This window comes from Ciconia boyciana, chromosome 20 (genome assembly GCF_034638445.1).
Source record: "Ciconia boyciana chromosome 20, ASM3463844v1, whole genome shotgun sequence".
Taxonomy (NCBI): Eukaryota; Metazoa; Chordata; class Aves; order Ciconiiformes; family Ciconiidae; genus Ciconia; species Ciconia boyciana.
The window spans coordinates 3,512,614-3,540,591 of record NC_132953.1 but is presented as its reverse complement, the minus strand read 5'-3'; the positions used below and the strand labels follow the sequence as shown (position 1 = coordinate 3,540,591).

General features: G+C 43.6%; 1 protein-coding gene across 3 annotated transcripts; it reads right to left on the bottom strand.

The window, feature by feature from the left end:
* Nucleotides 1-9: 9 nt before the first annotated feature.
* Nucleotides 10-27,967, bottom strand: GLB1L2 (galactosidase beta 1 like 2). 3 transcript variants are annotated; one of them, XM_072884689.1, is made up of 19 exons: nucleotides 27,836-27,967; nucleotides 23,106-23,303; nucleotides 22,433-22,501; nucleotides 22,020-22,115; nucleotides 20,341-20,449; nucleotides 19,931-20,023; nucleotides 16,952-17,033; nucleotides 13,698-13,762; nucleotides 10,895-10,979; nucleotides 9,697-9,834; nucleotides 8,941-9,021; nucleotides 8,607-8,713; nucleotides 8,054-8,200; nucleotides 7,566-7,637; nucleotides 6,531-6,609; nucleotides 5,219-5,306; nucleotides 3,275-3,389; nucleotides 2,251-2,367; nucleotides 10-1,773 (listed from the first exon to the last, which is right to left on the bottom strand). In XM_072884689.1, the coding sequence occupies exons 1-19, from the start codon at nucleotides 27,916-27,918 to the stop codon at nucleotides 1,687-1,689; spliced, it is 1,911 nt and encodes a 636-aa protein (XP_072740790.1). In that variant the 5' UTR covers nucleotides 27,919-27,967; the 3' UTR covers nucleotides 10-1,686. The 3 variants fall into 3 exon arrangements, with proteins under 3 accessions (XP_072740790.1, XP_072740792.1, XP_072740791.1); XM_072884691.1 differs by lacking the exon at nucleotides 8,054-8,200; XM_072884690.1 differs by lacking the exon at nucleotides 22,020-22,115.
* Nucleotides 27,968-27,978: the final 11 nt, after the last annotated feature.

Sequence of the window (27,978 nt, the reverse complement as noted above, 5' to 3'; positions counted from 1 at the left end):
TATCTTGTATTAAAACAGTAGCTCTCTGCACTCAAGCAGATTTATTCTGTTATTGTACTAGCCTTCCAAGTTCACTTCAGTCTGCAAACCCTAGAGTGGAAAGAGACATTTTTGAAGGACTACAAAGTTTTCATACTATTTAAATAGTTTCCAACTGATGTCCTCTCCCAGCTGCATGTTTTGTTTCACTAATCTTAATTCCAGTCCCTGCTGGGTTGCAACCTTCCCTCCGTGGAAGGAAATAACTTTCAGAAAAATGCAAAGAATCGAGTCCTGAACACAACCCTGCACATACGCTCCACTCTCCTCAAAGTTGGTCACACGAGCCAGGGCCCTTCCAACTTGCACGGAGGCTACCGTGGTCCTCGGGAGCAGAGATACATATGTTCAGTAAGACCAGCTCTGGCCAGGATGGAGTGTATTACAGCTGCACTGTCTGTTCTCAGTTTTAAACAAACTGTATTTAAATTTGTTAAATAAAATTATGGTTTCTAAGAGCCAGAATACCCCGCAACTCCATTATCAGAGACAGTGCACATGTCTGGTGTTTCTCTCATAGCCTGAATCCTCTGGTTACTGGAACAGAAAGCAGGGGCTGAGCGACTTCTCGGAAATTCTGAACAGATTCGCAGCTTGAATTTGATCTCTTCCTCTCCCTAAAGAGATGGCAGCTCCTCAGTAACTGTGGAGCTGGTGAGTTAAAAAAACCATGTTTTCCTAAATCCTAGGTTTCTGTTTTGAGGGACAAAAAGAAAAAAGACAACAGAACCCAAGATCCCAAGATTTCACAGCAGGTTTAACTAGAAAGTACAGATGTGCTCTCCCATTTGCAACTATGTATGCAACCCCTTTACTTCTTCCCCAACCAAGATCTGATCTCTGCTCATTTTACAAGGGGGAATTTCATCTTCAGGTGCTTCACAGTGAGAGCAGGGGTGGAGGGATGACTGGAAGACTAACTTGTCCTTTTCTCCTCCTGCACCTCCTCCTTGGAAGTTCTCATTCCTGCCTGGCCTGAAGCATAATGATATATTTGATAGAGGACAAAACACATTTCACTTTTTAAAACTTCTTTTTTCCTTTTTGAGAGAGACACAACCTCCATAGTAAAACTTAGTGGAGAAAGAGCTCAAATTAAAGTCATTTGACAACCAACTTGGCTTCCAACACGTGAACAAGTAATGGCCTCTTTGCGGAGTGAGTTGCTAAATTCTGCCTGGAAGCCCAACAAAATGGTTTTCCACACCTGGTTACTCACATGTTCACCAACTATTTTCTCCCTATCTAATTATAAAAACAAGGAAGCCAGTAATAACACATTTTTAAAGTCACTGGAGAACTGAGCTCAGCTTTCAGTTCAGATGGCTTCAGTTCTTTCTCTCTCTCTCTCCTGCCTCCAGCACCTTTTTACTCCCCCACATTCACCAGACGGTGCATAACATCATGCGCAGCCATCCAAGCTGTGGGTCCTCAGTAGTGCAGGGAGATGAGCTTCCGCATCCATTTATGAAACAATGGACTCTGGTTCCTTCAGGGACCATTCTCTCTTCTGAACTTACTGCCAAAGAGCAAATCCTTTACCTGGGTCTAGTGGAAATTAACATGCCCAAGTGCCTGGGCCATCGTGTCCCCAGACATGCAACCAGGAATATTCGAGATGAACCAAACATGGGAAAGAAGCTCTCATCAGTCCACATACTGGGTCCTTCCTAAATAAGGTATGTCGACAGATTGTATTATCCGTCCTGCAGTGCGTTCTTCAAAAATGACAATCTGCATAAGAGAGGGATATATAAAGTTCCTCCATACAAAGGCTGAGTTACTTTAAATATTTTTAGGAGGAAAAGGCATACGATCACAGCAGGGGAAGGAAGCATCATTTAAAGAGATCAATCAATATGAGTCTGAACAGTAACTGTGATTCTTCTTCAGCACCACATGATGCAGAAAATGAACCAGCATCAAATCAGGTTTGTCTTGATTTTGAACTTGATACAGTGCTTTGAAGTTTAGCTGCCATCCTCATCATGTCTTAATAGTTGTCAGAGCCATAGTCAGCTTTAGAGCAGCACCTTCCCTAATTTTCACAGATCTTAGGAGGTAACAGTCTCCTTCCTCTCTATTGAGCTGGTTTTCAGCTAGAGATAGGTAATTAATATACTGTATATGTTTAGCTCTTCAGGACATGACTCAAAGCAGGATCTTTAATAATACAAACAAGCAAAGAGAAATCCCACCAAGGCCTCTCACCTCATTGCTCCCTTTCCATAACCAGGGGCCAGGAAGGTAGAGTGTTTCCTGAGGTCCAATTTTCCAGTAGCGGCCCAGGTTCTGACCATTGACAAACACAACTCCCTTTTCCCAGCCCTACAATCAAGACATTACACAGAATTACTGATGCAGCTGTATTGCCTAGTTAGCATCCCCACAGGAAACTAAGTCTACTTTCACACTTGCATTCTTTCAGGCCACTTTCTGCAGGTTTTCTGCTTGCTTTCCCTGTGCAACTCCCTGAAGCCATGAACATTTAAGTAAGCCCTGTTGAAGAGGAGTTATCCTTAATGTACTAATTAAAAGGATAAAGCTTTCAAAAATGTGCAATTCATGCTTGTACAGGAAACTTCATCCTTTTGAACAGATGTATCTTTATTTCTTCCCAAGCATAGAGTATCTCCCCTCACCTATTTCCCAGGTGACAGAAATACTGTATTGCTACTGACTAGCATAATTTACAACAAAGCATAAATGGAAAAGTGAGCAGTACAATAATGATTGGCAGGAACCCTGGCTCTAAGGTAGCAAAATCAGAGGAGGAAGTTTAATAATACTTAATATCTCATCTTAAGTTCTGTGCAAGAACAGCAATCTTCTGCAGAAGGAAGATGTGAACGCTAACTCTCATGCCATGTCTACAAAGAAGTGACTCCTTCTGTATCACGTTGAGGAGGTAGGGATAAAACTAGTACCTCCTTTATTTTTTGTGCCCATTACTCCTCTGTGACTAGAAAAGAAATAGCATTTGTATGTCAATAAAAAAGACTAACTGTTCATTAGCAGCTCTGCAGGGTCAGTATTGCACGTTTTCTCATCAGGACCACTACAGACTGAGCAGAATTACCTGCCAGCTTGAGAAGACTTCTTTCTCCACGATCAGAGGAAGACTACAAAACTACAGGCAGAGCTCAGTCAGAGCTATTACACAAGTGTCTCTCTAACCAGCTTTTTAAAAATCTTGATCAAGAAAAAATAGAGGGGAAAGAAAAACAGGACTTGCCTGTAGCTTCAAGAAAGTGTCCTGTGGCTGATGCTCTATCCACAGCCTTCCACGAAAAAAAGCCGGACCGACAAAGTAATCTGGGACCGCACTCCATCCAGCAATATGTCGCAAGCTGTAAGAGAATGACCAAAGACAGCAGGGAAGCACCAGGCAGCACTGAGAGACACAACACTGGTCTCAAGATCATTTCAAACTGCTGCTTACAACGGCGGATGGATGTTGTTTCAACAAGGTTGCTATTTCCTTGCATGCCTGAAATGTCAAGCAGTTGCCTTCTAGTGGTAAGGCCTAAAGGTAATATTCTTCATGCTGCAAAGGGATGAAGTGTTTATCTCCTGTAAACATTCAAGGCAAGCACCTAGCTGATCCCTCCACTTAAGATAAGTGTACTGGTGGTACATGTCTCAGTCTTCATTATCCTATGCTTGCCACATCACTGATAGGCCAATTTCTGGTACAAGGAAAGGATATATGGGGCTATCACCATCTCTAATGCTTTACAGCAATGTAAAAATCTCTGCTTCATGTTGGCTGCTGAAGTACCCATCCTCCTCCAGATATGACAGTGCCATGGTGCAAGCTTTAAATGCATGTGGCTTGCACAGGCTAAAGGAAAACCTGCAGAATTCACAGGATTCAAAACAGACATTCCTGCCCATATACCTATCAAGGAACATGAACACATCCTTGCAAGTTTGCAGTAATCAGGGGCAATCTGCTATTATTTCTTACCTGTGGCAACAATTTGGGAGCAGGGGACAAACAGAAGAGAAAATAAGGAGTGAGTCCCACAGAAGCCTTGAGCTTCTGTCAGAACATGTTCCTTCCAACCCTTACAAACTGCATCTCTTGGATTCAGGGAAGTTATTGATCCAGTGCAGCTTGACTGCTACTGAATTATTCAACTAAAAGCCTACGCCAATTCCTTTCACAATACCATGCGCTCCATCCTCCTACGCGGTAACTGTAAGCTGATTGTGTTTCATTGCTACTGGTCAATTGCCAGTAACTGATTATAGTGTTGACTAATCTTGCTTTTGTTTGGGCATGGCAGTTCACTTGCTTTAATGTTCCTTACTGCAAATATTCTTCTAAAACCCTGCAGTCAAAGGTTATGCAAGTTACCCCATCAATAAGAATCCTTCAGGTAGCCCCCCAGCACCTGTTAAGATTGTCCTTAGAAATTTCAAAAGGTACACTTTTTTTCTTTTAAAAGCCATTTCAGTTTAACATGGCCTCTCTCTCCTTCCTACACAAAATGCGGGAGCTTGTGATATCTTGGGGGATGCACATGTGTTACTTTCTGGTATTAACAACATAACTGAAAACAGTCTCTCTGGATCGTGGCCAGAGTCCATAGGGCATCTGTTGCCTTAAACGTTTGCTAAGGTTTTCAGTATCTACTAACAGAGGCTCCTTGACTTATCCCTGCTAGATTTCTTTTTCAGTCTTTCTTGAATTAAAGCAAAATAACTTAAAAGAGAGGAAGCCATCTGGACTTGTTAATGTACTATTAGTAGCTTCCTAGAATTAATCCGTCCCTTGTGAGTTTGAATTACTAAATATATCAGCCATATTGCTAATTTCAAGAAAGACACAAACTTCTCCAACATGTGGGTGTGTTGGGACCCACCCCTTTGGGTAAACCATGCTTTTACCTACCCGATCTAACCCTGCTGTACAGGCTGTGAGGAAGTCTTTAAATCCTCCACAGTGGGAATATATTTCACCCCTAAATAATGGTATGGATAAAGTGGCACCATTTTCTGCACTATTTCAGACAAAGGTATCAGCAAGGAACTTATCGGTGCAAAAATCCACCTACCTACTTTTACCTTGTGTTGCCTTTCCGATACATTTAACTGCTAGCTATTAGATTTTGTACTGCTGGTAAACAGTTGCTTTCAAATGAGGAAGAAAATATTTTTAAATCCCACAAACCTTTTCATGAAGCCAGGTTTCATCTCCAAACTGTAAATCTTGAAGTTCCTCAAGGGGGTTTTATTCAAGAAGACATCACCAATTAAGCCTGCAAGAGCAATGGGGGTAATGAAGAGTTGAAAAACAGCTAAAGCTGATAGATCTTCCTATTTGAATGCGAGGAACAGCAGGAGATGGAAAGCAGCCACATTCTGCAATGGAATTAGAGTCCATATGGTCCCATTGCTCATCCAGATTGAGTGGGGAGCATTACTACACTTTGGCCTCCCCACTCTCCCCTTTGCTTCAACTCACCAGGCCGTTAAACACCCTCCAAGCAGAAAACATTGTTGGCAAACGCAGCAGATGGGGTTTTGTTGTTATTGTTGGTTTTTAGTTAGCTGTCCACGTATAGATTTTTTTAAAGCAGTTATTCAGTTACTTCTCTAATAGGCACAGCAAAATATAACATGGGCAAGCACTAATGTCCAGTGCTGATCCAGTGCTTTTCATCCGAGGATCTTAAGACACCTTATAAGTAATTTACATTTAGCACTCTCCTGTTAGATAAAGTTATTCTCCATGTAGCAGGCAAAGCCTGGGTCCTAATCCAGCCTCCTAATTACAGGACTGCAGTTGAGACTGCCTAAGCAGCGATGAGGCTTTATGCACCTCTTCTGCAGTAAAATAAAATTAGTACAGTCACATGCCTAACTCCATTAGCCTATTTTGTATAGTTTTTGCATACACTTCCCCACTAAAATAGAATCCTGGAGTTTTGACCTCTTCCAGCTCCACAATTGTGTGTGACAGACTTGAACATTTTAGTAAATTCTGCTCAACAGGATGCAATTCATTCCTTCTGATATTGTGTGATTTTTTAAATGTTGTGATCCTCCAATATCAAACCCCCAGGTGAAAACAGATTAAAAAAGGTATTTTCCTTCTCTCCCTGTGAAGTAACATGCTCACAGAGCAAGAGAAAGGGTACCCTAACATCACCTAGCAAATCTAGAGCAGAATAAGATTCATTGATGGCCTTGGGTTTAGTTGTACCCCTACAAAATAAGAAGCCTTAATGCAAGCCATCAGGCAGCCACTACTTTTCATCTACAATCACTCCAGACAGGGGGTGATGAACTGTGTTTTTTAACAAGTTCCCTCCGTCATACCGTTTCCCACCGACTCCCAGATGGTAGTCTTGGCTAGCACTATGATAGCTGTATTGGGTCTTCAGTTTGGTTCTGTGTAAAGCACACAAGAAAGACAGTTTTATAGTGTTTAAACTCAGCAAACTATCTAGGACAATTTGAGAACAAAGAAGTTAACTCACCTTTCCTCTGTTCATTCAATGCCAGGCCATAATTGACACGACCGCGGTTCTCTACCAAGAGTCTTAGCTGCCTGAATCCCTGTAAAAAAAAAAACAACAAAAAAACCCCAAACAAACAAAAGGAAGAGCATCAGCTGGACCGGTGCGCAGCATGTGCTGTATCAGCCATAATGCTTGGTTAGCAGAGGTCAGTAGAGGTGTTTAAGAGGGGAGGTGGCACCAATACCTTTGGCAGTTGCAATTTATTTGTTTACTTTAAAGTTCTGGATTATGTGACAGAACAGCGTCCTCATATCTTTCAGCTACTGCAAATAGTTATGCCACTGAGGAACTCTCAGCCTTTTCATAAAAGTTGTCTTTTTTTTCTGTTGAATTTTTAAGTACCATTTTGCTATCACCCACAGAGCCAGAAATGGAGTTTGACATAGTACAGGCTTATGTCATATAGCTCTCCCGCAAGTCATAAGAACAACTAGTATATCCACCCACTCACCTACTCCTAGGAGCCATGCACAGCTCTGCTGACATGCATTCAATCAATATACTAGTCTTATTGCCAACTTCTGCCAGGGTACGACTACTTTCAGAGCTAAAGAGACACACTGCCCATCATTTCATTGAGACTCAAAAGGTGCAAAAGCCCCCAAGCCCCTTTAAAACCTGCTTTGTGCTAAGGAAGATGAAGCCTACATGGACTTAATCTGCACAAACAGGGTACCAGTACTCGATGTCTACAGTTTGTGGGTGTGGCAGGAAGGCTGGCAAATTTTGTGCAAGCACTACAATGACTTGAATTTTCTCCATGGAAAAGTATTCAAAAACCACTTCTCAATCACAAATAGTAACTTGGCAGTGAAATCACGCTGTATTTCACTAGTGAAATAGTGTCTAATTAGGGTGTGACAACCATTCCCTGTCCGTACCAGCTAGTTAAATGGATTAAGTGGGAGGTCCCTTCTTGAGAGCTAGGCCTCTTTAGTGGTCTTGGTTCTGTTATCCACATACTATTGCTGTGAGCAATCTCCAATTAGTTACCTGTCCTTCAGGAAGGGAGAGCTCCACTGTGTTGTAGTCCAGCTCACCAACATACATGGTGTTAACAAACACCTGCAGAACAGAGCACAAGAGAGGAGAGCAACTTCTCATCAATTATACTATAATCATGTGTTGCATAGGTTACTGAAGCTGTATTGGCAGAGGAAATTGTCTCTACTTGAAACTAGAACTCAGTGTCCGTAACCGTGTCACTGGTTCAGTCTAGGTGGGAAAAAAAACCACAACATTTCTCAGAACATTCAATGTTCTGATGTTTAAAGATATTATAAGTTTTAGTAGACTGGAACCTCAAGCTGATTGACAAATAATAAGGGTTGGGGCTTAGCTGAGAACTGAAAAGAGAGAATCACACATGTAATCTAAAACTTCACATTTTCCTTCATGGCTGACCCATTTCCTGCCTAGCTGCCAAGACCAAAGCATTTACATCTGACTGAAGTTAGTCACAGTTGCCCTCTGCTCCTTACCTGTGCTCGGTCACGGACATGATCCCTTGAATGGAGATGTCCACCACCAAATATGACAGTCTCATAGAGCACATATCCATACGACTGCCCACTGCTATCATTTAGATGCAGATTCTCCATGTTAATAGGAAACTCTGACTTAATGGGCTGCAAAGGAGAAACAAATTTAATGGCAGAAGTGGCCTCCCAGCATTGACAGGCCACATAGAGGCAATTCATTTAAGATAGGTGTTCCACTCTGCCACAGGTTACATTTACCCTATAAGCCTCCAGAGGTCTGTTCCAACCTGAATTACCTTATGACCCTATGAAAGCTACAGCAATGAAGACAAGGTACCAGAAAAGGGAGCCAAGGACTTGCAAAACTGGAATTCCAAGAGAAGAGAAGTAGCAGTAAAAAAGGTGAGATAAAAGATTTGCCTCCTTTGCATATCCTTGACAAAACATTCCCCAACCTTATCCTCATGGGATACAAGCCAGTGCGCTAATTGCCTTTTCCACCCAAGAAGCGATGCCTTTTAGTACTGAGATGCATTAAAATTGGTAGTACTACCTGTAAAAGAGATGGTAACACATCCCAGAGAGAGATATATTGATGCAACAGGATTGCACCATATGATGCCTTGCTTTCAATCATGGGAGGGAGAGGAAGAGGCTGGCCTGTGATGCAAAAAGAAAGATGGAACAACTATTTCAGATGCAAAAAGCCAACACAGACTTAAGGCCCCTCCAGATCTCCTTTGGTCCTCCCTCCCATCTTTTGGAAAAAGCACCCAGCCAGTCAACCAACCAGCATCACAGGGCTCCAGCAGAAGGGCCAGTTTAAAAAAGTCTCTGATTTAACACTGTAGGTAGAACAGTATTTTGGTTCTTGGATTCATAATTACCAATTATCATGCTGAAGAGTTGTCGGAGCTTGAAAAATTTGGATGTATAGTCTCCAGCCTCTGTCAGCACAGCGTCGTAATCTGAAAAAGAAGCACATATGTTTTAAAAAACATACAGCAGCTCTGGGACAGCCTTCATGTACGCTGTCATCAAAGAAGTAAAAGCCCAAGACACAATTTTCTTGGCACTGTCTATATTATGGCAACCTGTACACTTTTGTCTGTGTGAATGTAGCTAGACAAGCATAGAGTTGCTTAATTTGGACAAGAGCCACTCACTGAGGAGCAACATACTTTTAGAGATCTAATTTGCATATATCCAGAATTTCACACAGGATAAAGTCAACAATTAACAATTTTAACAAAGGGCTGTTGGGATGAAAAGAGCTTTATGGTACAATGTGACTTGGTAAAATTAAAAAACAGAACTGTATCTTGGATCACCATCTTTCCCTAGAAAGAAGAGCCAGCATGGAGATAACATGAAGCAAAGTCATCATCTGCAACTTCTATTCCCAGTTCAGAATAAGGGGATCCTCCACACCCTGGCATGGGTCTGGAAATAGGAAACACTAATGTAAGCCCCCATTTAGACAGGCATTTGCTTCTGAGCTATGTTCCAACTCGTCTCTCCGTGACAAAGTGGTTGTACTGATCATTTCTCAATGCTTCTGTCAACTGTAACTAGCCCAAAGGGTAGTCTGAGCTGCACTCTCACAGTAGGTGCATTGGGCAAGGCAGTGAAAGAAAACTCACCATAACTGGTAACATCTGACTTGTATTCATCAGCCTCCAAAGCACCGTTCATGAAGCCAAAGTTGGTGCCTCCGTGAAACATGTAGAGATTGATGGACGCTCCTAATTTGAGGATGCTTGCTACAGTATTCACCATTTCTGTAAAGGAAGGGCAGTGCCAGGAAGGCCACAGACCAAGAAGCTAGGCTAACACTCTTCCAGTAATTCAAAGTAGACACAAACATTCTGGTCCTTGTCAGTCAGTCACGCCTGTGTAATTACAGTGATTTGTATTGTGATTTCTATTTTGCCCTCAGTAAGGGCAGCATGTCTACTGACATATCGGGAGATATTAATACATTCAAATATACCTCTCCTAAAGGTGAAAAAGGGTAAAGCTCATGTACTTGAGCAGGAATTTTGCTTTTAAGCAGAAGAGTTGTAAGGACTACTCAGTCAGACTCCTAAACTCAACACACCAATGACCCAATTACAAAGACAATTGCAGGAGGATGAGAGAGTCATTAAAACAGTCTGATATAGCTCTGTTTTCACTGTACTTTAGATGCCCTGGAGGTTCTGGGGTTGTTGATTTTTTTTTTTTAGTACTTGTCTTCCTTCCTAATGAGCTTTTAAACTAGAAAAAGCCTGATAGTTTTCAGAAGGTGCTATACTTGCAAGAGGCTTAAGTTCACCATATTCCCACAAAAGGTAAAATAATCCTCTCTTAATGAGGAGTGTTTATTCACTATACAAGTAATGTTGTTATGGTGGAGGTTTCATAAAACTTGTGACATTTTTACAAAATACAGATAAAGTCTTCACAGGATCTAGATTAGCTCAGGAGGTGAAAGAGACAATTTAAATCACTGGGCTGCATTTTTAAAATCAACAGAGAGTAGCACGAGGCCCTAGGACACACTGACACTAACATCTTAAGATGTTTGGCACTCTGCACACCCCATAGAGTCCCTCTTTGAGGAATAAGAAGAAAAATATGATTTTTTTAAAAAATATCTGATGTTTACTAACACTACTAAAGAAAATCCAAGGCACGGCAATGTGACCCACTCACTGAGAGATGATTCATTTACAAAGACTCACACAAAGCAACGGTTAGAGCAGGACAGAAAATTTGAAGAAGTTGTATGTCATTTTCCTGTGACTGTTTGCAGAGCAATAAACTCCCCTATCTACAAGAACAGTATCCAGTGCTCACCGTCTGCATCAAAGACATAGTGAGGGCCTCCCCAGTTATCAAACCATCCGGTCCAATACTCCATGACCATCTTTGGCTGATCTCTCTGTGTCAAAACAAAAACAAAGAGTTAAAATGGAGACAGCGCAGTCTTGCACTCATCCCTATTTTCTAGAGAAGCATTGTTCAAATGCAGCTTAGCAACATGGTTTACAAGAGTGTTTTCTTCTCAAGCTGGCATAGAAAAAAGCAGCTAAGGAGTTCCAAACAAGTAAGGAACAAGATGCTGTGGGCCAGCAATGCTCAGAACAGGCAGGCAAAGCAGAGAAGTTCTCTGCTAGGCACAAAGCAAAAACCACGGCACACAACCAGGTGATACCAAACAGCTCTGGATATTGTTGTTTGGTAGAGCTGTAGCAAAAAGACAAACCAACTGTCTCTGTTTAGCTCCTGCTAGAAATACACATTTATAAATGTCTGCTTATCAGCTACGCCACTGCCAGCTGAGAGTTTGCAGGTGCACTGCAGCCAATGCTTGCCAAGGTAGGAACAGCAGACCTTAGCGGCTTAATGCCTTTTTAATGCCGCATATGGTGTTGGCAGGTAAGAATTAGCCTTTGCAGGAATTAGGTCTTCATTAAAAAGGCTCTGCACACAGAGCAACAGCTTCCCATTTGTCACTGCTTGCCAGCTCCCTTAGCTCCTGTAGAATTCCATCCGGCCCCATCACAGGACAGGACAACATGTGCTCAGCCTGGCTGGCACTCCCTGCTCATGGTATTTATTTCTAGTCAAGGCAATTTTGCCCTTTATTTTATAGGGGCTTTATCTGATGCCACATGAAATGGCCAAGGTAAGTGGCATTAAAGAAACTCATGTTTCATTAGGAAAAAACAACTGCAGGTGCCTGTAATAATCTAATTGTTCCAGGTTCAGTCCAGCTCTTGGAAATATGTTTAATCAATCCATCCCCAGTAAACTAGTCAAAGAAGGAGTTTTATCACCCTCTGGAATAAGAGACCATAACAAGGAAAGATAACATAGCTTCATAATCCTTACAAATTTGAATTACCAGCTTCCTATCTTGTAATTAGTAAGTGTGGCAAAGGAGGAGCTGCTTTTATTGGGCCATGTTGCATTTGTGTATTCAGTTGGTGGGGAAGCTGCCACCTTCTGTTCATTTGCAGGGTTTGGTGAATTTTGTAAGACCTAAAGAAAGCGAAAGTACATGCAGTAGACCCTCTTTCGCCCATACAGGAAAAGAAAACAAATTAAAGTGGTAGGATTCAATGTTCAGCAAGCCAGCAGCAAGGCTTCCTTTCACAGTCCAGGCAAAAGCCAAGGGAGGAGATCAGAAGAGAATCAATCACGGCCACAGGCAGATGTCAGTTGTTCACATCTTTCCAGGCTGACATTTGGAGCAAGCAGAGCAAGAGAGCAAGAAGAGGACAGAGGATGCAAAGAGAGAGAGAACTTGTCACTAAAAAGCAAAACTGGTTATTTCCTCACTACTCCCCCATCACACAATCAAGATACTTTTCACATCAAGTGTTCATTAGGCAATTCCCTACCCCTGATTCCTATCTTGGACAGCACAGGGGGTTAAAGACGGTGAAGCGATATACTAAATATACTAAGGGTCTGGAGAACAAGTCTTATGAGGAGCGGCTGAGGGAACTGGGATTGTTTAGTCTGGAGAAGCGGAGGCTCAGGGGAGACCTTGTCGCTCTCTACAACTACCTGAAAGGAGGTTGCAGTGAGGTGGGGGTCAGTCTCTTCTCCCAGGTAACTAGCGATAGGACGAGAGAAGATGGCCTCAGGTTGTGTCAGGAGAGGTTTAGATTGGATATTAGGAAAAATTTCTTTACTGAAAGGGTTGTCAAGCATTGGAACAGGATGCCCAGGGAAGTAGTAGAGTCACCATCCCTGGAGGAGTTCAAAAAACCTGTAGACTTGGCACTTTGGGACATGGTTTAGTAGGCATGGAGGTGTTGGGTTGACAGTTGGACTAGATGATCTTAGAGGTCTTTTCCAACCTTAATGATTCTATGATTCCATGATTTGAATGCTTTTCTGCAGTAAGCACTGTTAAATGCCAGGTAGGTTGGGCTGCTGAGAAGGCAGGAAGAGCTTGGGACTGCGCTGTCTGGAAGGTGTTTTTTGAAGTTACTGTGGAAGTGTATCTGAAATCAAAGTGTTTCTCTGATCAGTTCTGCTGCAGGTGCTAGCAGAAATAGGACCAAATGCCTAGTGGAGCCAATACACTCTTCTGCACAGCATGCCATTAATACAACTTTACATATCTACACTGAATATGAGGTGTGGGAGATGACTGAAACACCCATCACAGTGTACCCTGAAAGAACTGCAGTAGACCAACACCCAGCATTTGAAGACTAGAGTTTTCAAACATGCTCTTGATGGCATCCACAGCATCAGCGTAAAAGAGTTTGGGAAAAAGACGACTGAACTTCAAGAAAGAGGTCTGACAATTGCAAAGCAGGATGCTAGTGGGTATCAACACTTGAAAGTGTGAAGAAATCTAACCCCTAACGCCTAAACACAGGCCACAGGGCACAGCTGAATGGAAAGCCTTTAAGAAGGTGCTGGATAACAGCATACTTAAAACCTTCACTTTCCAGAGAAATTATCATAAGTGTTTTCACTGATTCCAGAAGGATTTGGCCTAATGAGAAGGAAGCCCAAACATTTGCTCAAAAAAAAATACCCAAACCAACACACTAAACCAAAACAAGACTATCAGTGCTTCATTTCTAAAGCTGTCCTGGAAAATCTAGGTGAACAAAGTTTTTCTGCATCTTACCTGTACTGTGTCCAGATATTTCAGTAGCCCAGGTTCCAGTTTCTGAAAGTTAACAGTGGCCAATGCTATTGGGAAAAGAAGAAGTTTGTATTAATTTAGACATGTACAAAATGCCTAGGGGACCATCTCTTTAGGCGTCAGCCCGACATATGCTGGAACATCTTCTGAATCACCAATACAACCTCCTCGGAAATTTCCCATCAAAGTTTTCACTTAGTATGCAGAATCTAACTGGACCGCAGCACACAGTGGAATACTTGCAGGCCATCTTTTTAGCTTTAACGTTCAGAGATACTAGAAAGAGAGAGCATCAGAGCAGTTCATGGGGTGTCACAAGCTTTAATTAGAGGCTGTAAAGCACTTGGAGATCCTCAGATAAAAGGCACCACATAAAAGCAAACTTATTATTAGAAAGTCATATCTGGATGCCACACTGATCTCCGAGGCTTTAGCTGCAGGAATCACTACCCAGGCAATATCTTACAGCTTGTCATGTCTGTGGGGGTGGGTGAGAGAAACCACAGTACAAGTGAACCAGATAGAAATTGTAATTGGAAGACTTATCTGTGCTTCTGCCCTGTGCAGCATGGGGGAACTGGCAACTAGTTTGTGTGTGCTGCATGTATAGCAAAAGTCGCTGCATGATCTTCAGGTACTGGAGTGGGAAGACCTGTCTGCAGGGGCTGATGCATTAGAAGATGCTAATCTGGTATCAGTGTCCCAGCCCCTGGTACACCTTTGAACCATTTTCATACTTTTCTAGCCCTCGGTCACACTGATGATATTTCTCCCAAGAAACTTTGAAAATGCAGGAGCAATGGTATGATTTTGTATTAAAAACTGACTTCTTAGAAGAGAGCTGGTATCAAATCCAGCCCCAGTTGTGTCAGACACAGCACTTCAAACAGAATACTTACAGAAGCAAAAGCTCACTTCTCACTATTTATACCTTGATTTTAATAGGCTGACCTATGTAGTGTGCTGAGCTAAAGAATTTAGCCCAGGCAAACATGGTAGGAGAACAAAATCAAACATGGATTTAGCACTGATGTAATACATTAGTTGGCAATCCTGAAAGCGAACATGCCCAATTCTGCTCTTCAGGCAGATTAACAGCACACCATTGAAAATGGTGTAAAGGTGTGGAGAACCAGTCCCCAAAGCCTTATTCATCCTTTCCACAGCAGGTTGTTTTCACATACACACAGCTTTCCACCATGGTGCTTTAGCCATGGCCTGGAGGGGAGCCAGAGGTTTTATTTTGTCACCCGTCAGCTCCCAGAAGGGAGGCTGTACCAGGCCAGATTAGAGCCACCTGGTTTGGGATTCTTGCCACTGACTGTGCCCGTGAAGGGAGGAGGATTGCAGGAGCTGCTCAGGTACTCTGAGACTGACTGAGATTTTTCCCCTACAGCATGGGACATCCCACTATACCTATGAGCACGAAGGGGACCCACGACAACAAAAGCTTTCCTCCTCATCCCCTGAAAACGTGCTGCCACTACTGAACAAGGGCTACAATGCTGTAGTCTCAGGTCCTTCTACAACAGACAGTTTTCTCCGCAGAGCACCAGACTGATGACTCCTGGCATTAACAGGAACCTACAAACGCTTCTTGGAAAGAAATCGGTACACCGATTCATCGAACAGAACAAACAAAATGACAGAATCACTGCATTAGTTTTTGACCCCAGTATGGAGTCTTCTATTTTCTTAATGCATTTCTACAGTGGATTTTGTTCTCTCTCCTTTAGCGCTTTCATAACCACCTTGCTGCTATACCGCTTTGAGCCCTAGTTATTCCACGCATCTGATTACTTGACATGTTGACTCTAATGAGCAGATTGTTATGACATCTGAGACGCAAATTGGTATCAAAGAGCTCTCAGCATGCAACATGCTGGAAAAGACAACTCCAAACAAGAACGAGCTCTGAGGCAGTAAACATTCTCACAGAAGATGGTGAGGGCTAGACAGGGATTTCCACACCAGCCCTTCTGTATGTCAGCTCGCTGGCAGGGAGAGACTGACTCTATGTGGTCAAGGCTGGAAACTGCTGCGCTCCAAAAAAATACAATTGAGAAGAGCACCGTATTGGTGAAGGACCACGGACTTCAGAGTTATTGAATTTGTCCCTCTCATACTTTCAAATAAAAATAAGAGGAGGAAAAAGAGGAGGGAAAAGTCTTGTCTTTTAATCATCTTCACGCCTGAGATTAGAAAATTAGCAGTATTTATGACTGAGTGATGACAGGAGCACTCAAAGACTGCACCCTGCAAACACTTCATCCAGGGAAGCAATTACTACTCAGGCAGGCAACTGGCAGAAACACAGGAGAGATCACAGGCCAATCTCAGCTGAATTGGATCTGGAAATCTGAAAAACAGTATTGCACTATGCCCCAAAGTCGGAATTAGGGCATGGTGAAACTCAAACAGCTGTACCTCCATTTCTTCACAGTGAAAAGCAGGAGGGGTGCTAAGCAGCATTTTTAAACACTTAATAGAATTACACTTTTTAAAAGGGAAAGGGAAAATGGACATCCTTTCGCATTATGCACATCTGATACCCTCCTTTACCTACCTACCAAAGGCTGCACACCCCAGAGCAAGCTCGCTGAGAAGACAGGGCTGCCCCGCAAACTACTGCTAAACATACAGAATGTTAGATTTCAGAACCTAGGTTTTGATGGACTTTTCTTCCTCTCTTTAATTGCAAAGCAGGTATCTTACGAATGAGTTATTACTATTAGTAACTGCTGAGGTACTTGTTTAATATATATTCAAATAAAGCAATAAGAAGTAGTATTTTCAACCTTGTAATCTGGTGGAAACAACATCAAGAAATTCTAGGTGCTGCCATCTCTTGACTAACCTCATTGGGAAGTACAGATGCCCAATACTAGACAGAAGGCAGCAAGGTATTTAGCCTGCACATGCTTAATGTCCTTGAGAGCAGAGAGGACGCTGTCCATGAGAGGACCATGTCCTCCCCATGGAGCAATCCTGCTATCACTGTGTTACACCTTATGTTGAAAAAAACCACTCTAAGCCTTTCTGGGAAGGGATTCTGTGTGTACACCATCCAGCTAAGGGCGTCCCTGCTCTGTGGCTGAAGCTCCTACCGCAAACAGAATACAGTTAATGGGTGCAGCTTAGCGAATGAAGCCTACTGCTCTCATTCAAAGGCTATGTTTCATCAGCTGCCACAGACAAAGAACACAATCTTACCTTGCTCTCCTATGAGCACATACCTCCTTCCACTAAGCCAAGTGACAGCCCGTTCTTGTTGTCTGAGGTCATTAACAATTCCACAATCCCTCTGTTTAACAGGGCCTAAATTAAAGAGGGGAAAAGCCATTGTGTTAACAGCCTGAGTTTAGCATTTGTCAGGATATTAAAGCATTAAAGTACATTATTACCTTCTCTTGGGATAGCTTGAAACTGGTAGCGGCTCGGTAAGAAATATTATTCCTGTGACATCTCCCATTCCTCCTGAAGCTTCCCTGCCTACTTTTTCCAGCTTAAAGACAACTGAAAAATCTTGTTTTGTTTTAGAAACCTGGATCGGTTTCTCACTGAGGCATCAAACTTCAGGATTTTATCTTCTTCTTCTGAGATCAGTTTAATAAATAGCTTCACTGCTTTCCATCAAAAGAGGGCTTCAGGTAGAAGAAGAAAAAGAAAAGCAGCTCACCCTTCCTGACTAACAATGGAAGCTGAAAGGAGAAAATAGCTGGTTTGCCAGCAAATGCCATCACAGGACAGCTCAGGTACCTATGTTCTTGAATAGTCAAGTCTGAATTAATTTACTGGTTCTTCAATATCACAGCACTGTATGAAATAGCCCTCTAAGGTTTTTAAAATTCATATGCACACACAAGGTTCTTCCCATTAGGATTTTTCTCTTGCAGATATTTTTTTACAGAACAGTGGCTGACGTTTGAAGGAGAGGTAAGGAAATCCTAGTTGCAAATTAACCCCTCTTTTCACTGTACCTGCATTGGAAGTCACTCCTTCAGTTTCAAGGAGCTTTGAAAACAAGCCTTCGGTCTCTTAATTCTAAGTTACTGACTGTAAAATGGTGATAAAGACACATCAGCTCACACAGGAGTTACCCATGTCATGTGCACCAACTAGTTAATGTCTGCTGTGTATTTAAAGAAATCTTTGCATATTGCACACAGAGTAGACGTAAGCATCCCACACGGTCTACATTAGAGAAGCATTACAACACAGAGTTTAAAGACAAACCCAATTCAGAGTTAAGACAACCTGGTTAGTTTATCAACCTATCATCACTAAATTGATACCTGAACAGATGCTGGTATCTGCCAAACTCAGCTATTGAGGGAACTGGAATTTCTAACAAATTTTATTAAGATAATTCTCTGAGCACTGCATTAACACTTAGTTTCTTCCCCTCCTTTTGAATATAAGTGCAAAATGGAGAAACGGCAGAGAGCTGCCACCCATTGAAATGCATTACAGGATTTCAGGGTGCAGCAGAGAAACCAGGAATAGAAACAGCGTCTGAGGCAGACACAGGTGTGTGCTCAGCTAATCCCAGCTCATGTACTGTGTGGGGAGGGAGATGTCAACACACCCTTTTGTGGCCTAGATGTTTTGGAAGGCAAAGGCACTGCACCCAAAAGAGTGAGATAAGGACAGGGATTTCAGGTTTTGTGTGAGTTGTGGGGTTTTTTTAATGGGTATATTAATTCCAGAAAGATTGCAACATTGTCATATAGGCTAGATGCAGATGTGAATTAATCAACTTGCCACATTCAAAGCTCAAAGCTCAAACCAGAACAAAGACTAGGAGCTCCACCTCACATTAGATCCCACTCCAACCAAAAGGGAAGCTCTGCAAATCTTGCTTTCCCACATTTTTGTCTTTAACCACTATAATATATTTCCTCAGATGCAACTTGCACACGATACCAGAATATGACAAAACAGCACTGCAAAAATACACCCACAGGCCTGGTAAGGAAACATTATCTGTTCTGACAAGTCTGTGAAACATCACAAGCTCTTTCATCACTGAGATACGGAAAAGCAAGCACCGAGTCACCACGCTGTTCAGACACAACAGAGTCTCTATGCCCCATTTGTTTAGGGCTCTGAAAGCCATTTGCTTATATGCTTGCCACTGGTGGGACATAGGGAGGGAAACTATGTAGATAGACAATTTTGACATTATCAGTTCAGACTGGCAATTAGCTCTTTAACTTGTTTGTATGTACACTTCATATTTAACCTTCTAAGCAATGTTAAATCACTCCACGAGATGGAGTTAGTGCAGGAGCAGGCACCACTCTAAACAGATTAGGACTCCGGCCACATGATTTATTTGGTTGAAGAGCCTCTGTATACCTTGAGCAATGGGACAACCTGAGCCAGAGCTAACCTCAGGATGCTCAGGGAGAAGCTGGGGTACCCAAAGGGTGTCAGAATGATCTGATAATGCTGTAGCAGAAGAGCAGGGAACATACAATTTATAGCACATACACACCACTGGATGGGTAACCTCTCTCACATGCAGCAACACTTTTAAGCATTCAGTGAGAAGAAATTAAGCAATAAACCTTGTAAGACATACTGCAGATCCTGTTAACTGTCCGCCTTGCAATTGTACTGGGGGCAAATGAACAGGTTAGCCTCATGTTAGATCCACCAGGATAACCTGGCCTCCTTGAGCACTGGCCAACTCTACCATTCAGTTCAGAGGCAGGAGCCAGAGCACAGTCTAATCTCTGTTTGACAAGGGTAAGGGAGGCATTAGGCAAATTAACCAGCCTGATGCTGAGCTCCAGATTACACAAGTTTAGGAGTGTGCTGGTAGCTTGTTCACATAAACCTTCCTCCCAGGGAAGTCAACAGAGACAAAGAGAAACCTTTCTCTGATGTCGTCTAAAAGAAGCAAAACAGGACCAGCAGGAGACAGCTTCTTCAAGGCCAGCTATGTCTTACAGATACTCCCTCATTTCCCTATCACCCTGTTCTCTGGAAGACATAAGAACACAGGCTTATCAATATTGAGAGGGTCATATGCCATCTCTTCCACTCCAGGAAGAAACATCAAGGGAAATGCAGCTGGATTATGCACTGATGCTTTCAAGGGTTTCTGAAGCCACGCTAAAAAGTCATTCAGAAAAAAGAAAATACTATAAGGAAGGTGGTTTATGAGAGAGATTCACCACAGAAACAAGTAAATGTGCCAACATTACCATTTTAACATAGGTCATGTAGTTTGGGTCTTTGGCATAGGAGCCATATTCATTCTCCACTTGCACTGCAATGATGGGGCCTCCTTTCTTGTACTGTTGGGAACAAAAGGGAGAAGTTGTTCACCATGATTTCTAACCAGAGGGACTGAAATCACAGTGGCACTGGCCTGCAGGAAAGATGTACGAGTCTCAGATAGACTCAGCTCCACCCTCTCATCCCCCCAAAGTCTATGCATAACGAAACGGCTAGATCTGGAGAGCTGACACGGACAACTCCAGTCCATACTGGTTCCTAAAGTGAAGCTGGTAGATTTGTTATTGCTCCAACCTGCTGCCATTACACACAGCTCACACTCATCTGGGCAGACAGTCCCCACTTGTGGACAGAGAGGGTAATGGATTGTACTTGCCTGAAGAGGGACTACAATAGGCATTAGATGATCAAAATAGGCATCCACAGCTTCTGTGAAGCCCTTGTACGTTGTCCTCAGTTGCATCTCTGGGTCTTGCAGCAGCCAACTATGAAAAAAGCAGCAAACAGAATCTATTAGTCTCCTGTCCAGTCAAGGCTGCCAGAGGTAACACCACCCACCAACATCAAGTCACATCTGGGGAAGAATCACTGATCCTTCTGTGTCACTTGGCTAAGCCCACAGTGCAGGTATGGACAACATTGTAAGTCAGTGAATGACACCATGTGAGGCTATCTACCACTCACACTCTTAAATGAGTCCAGACTGCAATTGCCAAGCTGTTCCCCTTCTTTTTGTTCTGTATTTTGGGCCTAAGCTCATTTCATTAACTTTCCCAATAAGATTTCAAGGGCTAAACTTACCACTCTAAAGGTTACTCTGGAATTACCTGCATCCCCAAGAGCACTCTACAACCAAGTGCTCCCTCATAAACCCCCAATCATCGCTCAAAACAAAGCTTCTGGTAATTGTTCCCATGGTTTCTACTGCTAATTTACAAGACTTAGTTCGCTGATTTGGGGTTAACACAGAAAAGGGCAATTTGTTTAAGAGCAGAACAATGTACTGCTATAACAATTTAAGCAGAGTGAGCTTGCGCCTTCCTTGTCTCTGCAAAAGGAGGCATTAACTAATAGTGCTTCCAGAGGTCTGAAAGAATCAACTCATGTATGCTATATACAGCTTGGTGGGCTTACAAAATCATCCCCTCCTTATCTGTAAAATGAGAACAGTACTGTTGCTCTTTATCAGAATCTTTCATCTGTCTGATAAAAAAATATGTGGGTGATGGGGGAACAACTGACCATATATGCACTTCTCATAATCCAATGTAGAACTAGCTACTGCCTCTGCTCACAAGTAGCCATGGTCTCGTGAGCGAGTCCCTGACACACCTTCCCAGTTCTGCACCTGAGCTCGCTGATGCCAAAGGCAGGGCATTCTGAAAAATGAAAAGATTAAAAGAAATAATCCCCAAATTTTGTCAAGTGTCTCCACTGAGGTTTATGCTCTGTGAAGGTAAGGAAAACAAGTGGTATGTAACCTGGCACTGGTTCCACTGGGATCTAGTAACCAGGCAAGTCTCAATGCTGACGTATTCAACTCTGCTCTCAAAGCCTCTTACCAGCAAGCTGTGTGCTTTAGGAGAAAATGCAGTAGGAGTTTGGAAAAGTTATGGGTCTTTATTACTGCCACCCATATAGTACTTATGTTCTAGCAGGACTTTTAAAATGGACCCGAGATGAAGCAAATTCTTACATCAAGCTGCAAATACTACTATTCATATTATACAGACAGTCAAGTTGCAACAGCAATAGAAGATGGGTTTCCCCAATTCTGTTTTCTTGCTGTAACCATTATGCTATAACACAACTATTATTTTAAAGAATAACTGCTCATAAAAGATTCTGGTTCCAGGCTTACTGTCTGTGCTGCTTAGGAGAGCTCAATAACATAATGGGTCTTCACCTGCTTTGGGGACACAGGAAATAAATATTTCCATCTAACAGCCAGCCATTCTGAATCTCTGAAGGAGGCTCAACTGTATGATCAGCGGTTTGGGGGTTTTTTCCCACAGTCCCAAACGCTTGCCTCAACTGAACTACTTACACACTTACCTGGGCAGACCACCAAGGTCCCATTCAGAGCAGATATAAGGTCCGGGACGCAGAATCACCCACAGTCCATTTTTAGCTGCCAGTGAAAGGAAGGCCCTAGAGATCCAGACAGCGTAATTATTGTCTGACTGGAGAATCCCTACTCCATGCACTCCTAATACACCAAACACCATGAAATTTAGGTACCAGAAGCAGAAGAGAATTGCTTGATGAAGCAACTATACTGGACTGGTACTAAACCTGTAAGTTCCCAGAACTCCAGAAAGCAGGGGAAAGAATGAGAGTCTCCATTGCCTGATCAAGCTACAGGCTTTGCTTCAGAAGCTGGAAATGACATCTTCATCCAGAACCAACACGCGCACCCTCCCCTCAAAACAGGAGTATTTAATAATAGAGTTGTCTGTACCACATACTCTAGATCCAGATTTCGACTGAAGTCAAACTTCCCTCTTTCTTGTTCATGAAGGTTCCACGGCACGTACCTGAAATGCAGAAGAAGGGCAGTGGAGGTGAAGGGCTGAAAAGGGCACTGCATTTGTGAAGCACAGAAAAAAACTATGCACTCCCTTTTTTAGTCAGTAACAGATCCAGAGATTACTGCATGTACACATCACAAGTGTCTATTTACATATTATTTGTGCCTTTCTTTCACTTTTCTGGCAAGTCCATACTTTGTTGCACTCTTTTCCTGTACTCTGCAATATCTGAGTTTCTCAAGATCATCAAATGTGGTCTCTCTCTAGGTGTATCTTTCATTCTCCAAACCAGAGCAATTTAGAAATCACAGCCATGCTGAATGGCCGTTTCAGAGCCTGACCCCTCCTCATCGGGTCAGCATTAAGAAGGCACTTTCCCAGTACATCTGACAGACATCTGTTCCAGTCGGTATTTGAGGATACTGCAGCCTGTGAAGGTTATAGAAACCTGAGTCCCCACTACTCTTCTGTGTCTTTTCTTGTAATGACAAGTACAGAAAGACATTGCTATGGCCCACTGGAATTAATTAGAAAATCCCACCAACTACTATGGAAGAGGGGAGAGGCTGCAAGGTATGTGTGACAGAGCCTAGGGAGCGAGGACACTTACGTTGTGAGGGTGTTTAAGCCACACGCTTTCATCTTAAGCATGCGGTCTTCCCAGTATTCCCTGGGGACTCGGAAATAGTGCATTGAACCTCCAAATATGCGGAAAGGCATGCCTTCCAGGAGGAACTGCGAGTTTTCTGTCTGCAAGCCTAGGGTCCTCCCCCATAACCGCAAAGGGATTAGCTCACTCCAGTTAAACCTAGAAGAGAAAGAGAAACGTATGAGCATCCACTCTCTAGTAAAGAAATCTGTGCTTATCGTAAAGAAATCTGTCCCCCTAAGAGAGGCTGCTCATTTCACCCTACCTGGCAGGATCAGCTCTGACCTTCCTACTTCTTAAGTAAACCATGCCCTTTGTCATATAAAGCATATAGATTTTTCAGAAGACTATAAAACAGATGAAAGATCTGCCCAAGATGTGTATTTAATATTCATTTCACTAGTAGCTTCCATCCTGAATGGCCCAAGCCACTCTGCCATACTTGACAACTGAAATGTAGCACTACTCAGGCAGAGATCATAAAACTAACTTGCTGAAAATACAAGATGGGCAAGTTTTCACTCCATACTCACAAACGCTTTCATAACTTATGAAATGTAAGATCTCCCTGTTTTGCAGTAGGATGACATATGCTGGCTGATTTCCAGATCCTCGCTCCAGCTGCGGCTGCATTTCAGTATTGCTACCCTGAATGTCTTGTGGTCTCTGATACCTTCCAACTCAATGCACGGAAAAAATAAAGAACTCTCAGCTGTTCACTGTGAACAGAGAAACATTTCCTTAATTTAAAGAAAACTCCTGGACTACATTCAATCACTCAGGAAAGACGAGGTCTGCTGTCCTCACAAACTTACCTCTACCTGCATTACTGCTTAGGTTAATTCCTTCGTATATTATTTGCCAAAAGAACCGGAGCAAAGGAGATACCAGGTTCCAAAGCACTTACCAGTTTCAATACTCATGCCATCACAGCTCCATTCGGGTCGGTTCCTGCATGCAAGAAACTACTTCCTATTGCCTTACACGGCTCCCTAGTTCATTTCGGCTGAACCAAGAAAACATTTTATCAACTAGTCCAGATCCAAAGCAGTTACACTGCCTCCATCAGACCATCCCAGTTCCACAACTCTGAATACACAAAAGAGTTAGACAATAGCAGCTTGTTCCTCTGAGACGTTATCACAGCCAGATGTGAGGGATGAATTCCCGTCTCAAGAAAGCAAGAGTGACCCACACATTTGAGAGAAATGCCACATTCGGAGAAGAGGGAAATACCTAAGCCTCCGGCTGTTTTCTAGACTACATGTAGAGCAGGTATTAGCAGAGGGTGAGGACTTCTCAGAACTCACAGCTTACAGGGATTGCTAACCAGGAGCCTCCAGCAATTACCTGTCCTCCAACACAAGACAAGGAGACTACAAAGGAACTAAATCTAAGATTTCCAGGACACTGCACGGGCTGGCTGACAAGCACAGAGGGTACCTGTGTAGCACAGCATTCTCACAGGGCTCTGAAACAACCGGCAGCAGGCACGGGTAATACCTGGAAAAGGAAGTCTAGATTAGATATTCACTGCCTTCAGTCAATGAGCACTCATGTGCATTTACTGTCAAACCATTTACAAAAAATAGTGCTGAGCAAGGAGATAGTAACGTATCCTATTCAGAAGGTGGTGCAGCAATAGCAGAGCCTTTATGAAGATAGTGCAGCTCAAAGTAGGAGAAATAAGCACAAAATACCTAAATGCCATATTTAAAGGGTGACTGCCTGAATAGGAACAGGATCAAAAATGCTCATCTACACAAGAAGCTAGGTACAGCCAGAGAATGATGATGTGAGGCTAGGAAACAGCGGCATTGCTCCCAAGGAATTACTATGAATTTTCCCAGCAGGGGAGGTGGTTCTCAATCCACACACAGGATATCCTATGCCTACCTGCCCCTCTATTCTGCTAAAAGTACATCTCGCACAGATTGCAACTTTTGCAAATCAGATCCTGAAACTGCAGCTATACCTGCTTCTATTGCTTGGTGGCAAGCCTGAGGCGGAAAGCTCAAAGGGGTCTGGAGACACAAAACTCCAATTTTTAAAGGTCAGGTTGGAAAATACCTAAGTTTCCAATTTGTTTCTGAGCTAGGTAAAGCCCTAAATTACCCCTGTGCACAACAGTACTGCTAGCTGCCACTGGTGCCAGAATGAAGGCTGTACTCAGGAAGCATACACAGCCAGATAAAAATAAACAAATCACTTAAGCTCATCTTCTTAATCCTGGGCATAACTAAGTTGGCAAGTTTCCATCAAGTTTCCTACCTTAAAACTCCCCGGCTCCAGTGTTTTTTCTCACCAAGAAGCACTGGTAGGAAGCTCCCAATATTTTCAACAGATTATCCTGGATATCCTGAAACCCACATCTCTCACTGGGATCTGTTCAAGTGGCTTCTCCTGAAAAAAACTTCTGTGACTCAGCAGAGCTTCATCCTGTTACCCTGAGCTGGATTTCCACAGCTCAAAGCCCACCTGGGCTACGTGCTACCTCTCAAGAGCAATGTATAGCTCGCAGTAGATTTTTTTTCTCACTTCTATAACGACAGCACAGGTTGCAAAGAATCTTTTTTTGTCTTTGCTAGAGGTTACTGGCCTACTTTGTCCCTCTGTAGCCATTTCCTCCCTGCTTCAGGCAAGACTCGTTTTTTGCAGAAAAATAGCATTAGATCACCAAGCTCCCCCAGAACAGAAGCTTCGACATTGGGCTGGACAGATTAGTCTTAACAAAACGATCTGTCTTTATAAGACGTAAGTTGAAGCGCAAAACACTCCAAACGGAATAGGGAAGTTGCAGTTAACTGCTAAACCAGACAGCTACGCTAAGGCATTCATGCCTGTAAAACAAAACCCAGCTGAAGTCCTCTCTGCATGACATAAGAGATTTAGCTTTGGTATAGGCCTACCACATACCCAGAACCGTTCAGAGAAAAAGCTAACAGAAAAGAAAAAGAAGCTCAAAACCGGAAAAAGCTTGGAGACCATTAGCTTGCTTTGCTGATACCAAAGGACGCGCTTCAGAGGACAAGGGACTTTACAGTTAATCCCTAAGCTCTACTTAGACCTGCCTCAGAGGGCTTTGCCATTTATTCTGGGCTTCCTCTGGCCAGAGGAAAGTGAAAGCTTTGAGTTGCCTCCACTCATGACTCGCTGTCTTGCGGCAACCGAGGTCCTGTGTCGGTCAGACAAGCCCCAGGTGCACATTCAACGTGGCTGGGATAATGATCACTGCATTTTCTAGTACGGTTTATTCTCAGGTGACCTGGGCCACGGAGAAAAACACAGTGTACCAATGGATACAGTGTTTTAGAGACACACTCTTACAGGAGCCAGACTTCTATGCTTTTATCAGGTATCGGTTTGCAATGATCCTCTGCTGAGAACCTATGTGGCACAAACCCAAGACCAGCTATAAAAGAATTTTGTTTCTAATTAAGCAAAGATTTATCAAGGCTTTTCTAGAGCTTTGAGGATCAAGTAACTTTCTACTACGAATTTAAGAACCCGTTATAAAATATCCAAGTTATAAAAAAAGATCTGAGTGGTAATAAATAACTACATTTTCCCTTGCCTGAATATTATCTCCAGCACTTCGCTGTCAGGGACTGAAGAGCTTCTGTCACTTGCACGGAGAAGCTACTGTGCGGACATGCACCTCGACACGCTCGTCCAGGCAAGAGCATCGCCCCCAAAACGAACGTGATCTAAACCACACAGGATTCACGCTAGAACCTCGAATAACCTCGTTACTATAGATGGGCCACAGAGGAACGGATATTGGCCTGGGGCGTACAAATGGGACCAGAAGAAGAAAGTTAAAGCTGGTCTGAAAGGAGAGGCAGGCACCACCGCACGCTGCAGCCCAGGTCTCGGGGTACCACGCCGCTCGGTCCGTGCTGCTACTGACGACACAGGGACGCAGAAAAAACAGAGCCAGAACACGCTGGAGAGAGAGGGAAACAAAGCTCTGGTGCGAGCGCACTGGAGACACCCGCGGCACCTTCCGAGATGGGTTAGATCTGGCAGAGCGATTGATTTGCAAACGTGCATCATCCATCAGAGCTGCGATGATGTAAAGCCTTACGAGAGCCAAGGTCAGCAGGGATAGCATTAGCCTAACGTAGAATCTGATTTATAGCGCTGGCAATTGGTCTTTCCTTACCCATTACTTTTTATGATAGACAAGAAGTTGTGTATATTACACGTAACGTTTATTTAAAGCTTTTAAATCATTTATGCAGGAGGCAGCATTACTCTCTCCAGTCCTTCCCACGCTCCCATCCCGCTGGAGGAATGCTCTCCGTCAGTGGCTGGTGGGGAGCAGTGCGCTTTCCTTCCCTATGCATTCTGATAAGAAACGATGTTTGGACTGTATCGAGCCTGGGTCGCCGTTAATGAGTTTTCCAGGCAGCGAGCAGGAAGCACGGAGTCAATTACCCTTTTCCCCGTAAAAGGCGGCCCCCATTTCCATTCGAGCGCAGTTGCTCTCAACAGCAAACACAAGTCACGGCGGCAGGCCTGCGCTCAGGAGCGCTGCGGGGCAGCGGCGGCCGCGCAAGCCCGCTGCCCGCCCCGGGAAGCCCGCACGCCGCCCCGGTGTCCGTCCGTCCGTCCGTCCGTCCCCCCACCGCCACCGGGGCGCGACCCCCGGCACCCCCGCGGCGCGGCGGGGGCGTGCCGGCTCTCACCTGCGCAGCAGCAGCCACAGCACAAGGATGAGGAGCGCGACGCCCCCGAGGCGGCGCTGCCGCCGCCCGCCGCACGGCCACATGGCGGCCGCCCGCCGCGGCCCCGGCCCCGGCCCCGGCCCGCCGGCACCGCCGCCGCCGCC

What these genes read in the sequence shown, in the direction of transcription:
- GLB1L2 (XM_072884689.1), bottom strand. Translation starts at nt 27,918, where the DNA reads ATGTGGCCGTGCGGCGGGCGGCGGCAGCGCCGCCTCGGGGGCGTCGCG. An exon ending in AGTCGAAATCTGGATCTAGA is followed by an intron (nt 22,116 to 22,432) that starts GTATGTGGTACA and finishes CTGGATCTCTAG; the next exon opens with GGCCTTCCTTTCACTGGCAG. An exon ending in ATGTCCGTGACCGAGCACAG is followed by an intron (nt 7,638 to 8,053) that starts GTAAGGAGCAGA and finishes TCTGTTCTGCAG; the next exon opens with GTGTTTGTTAACACCATGTA.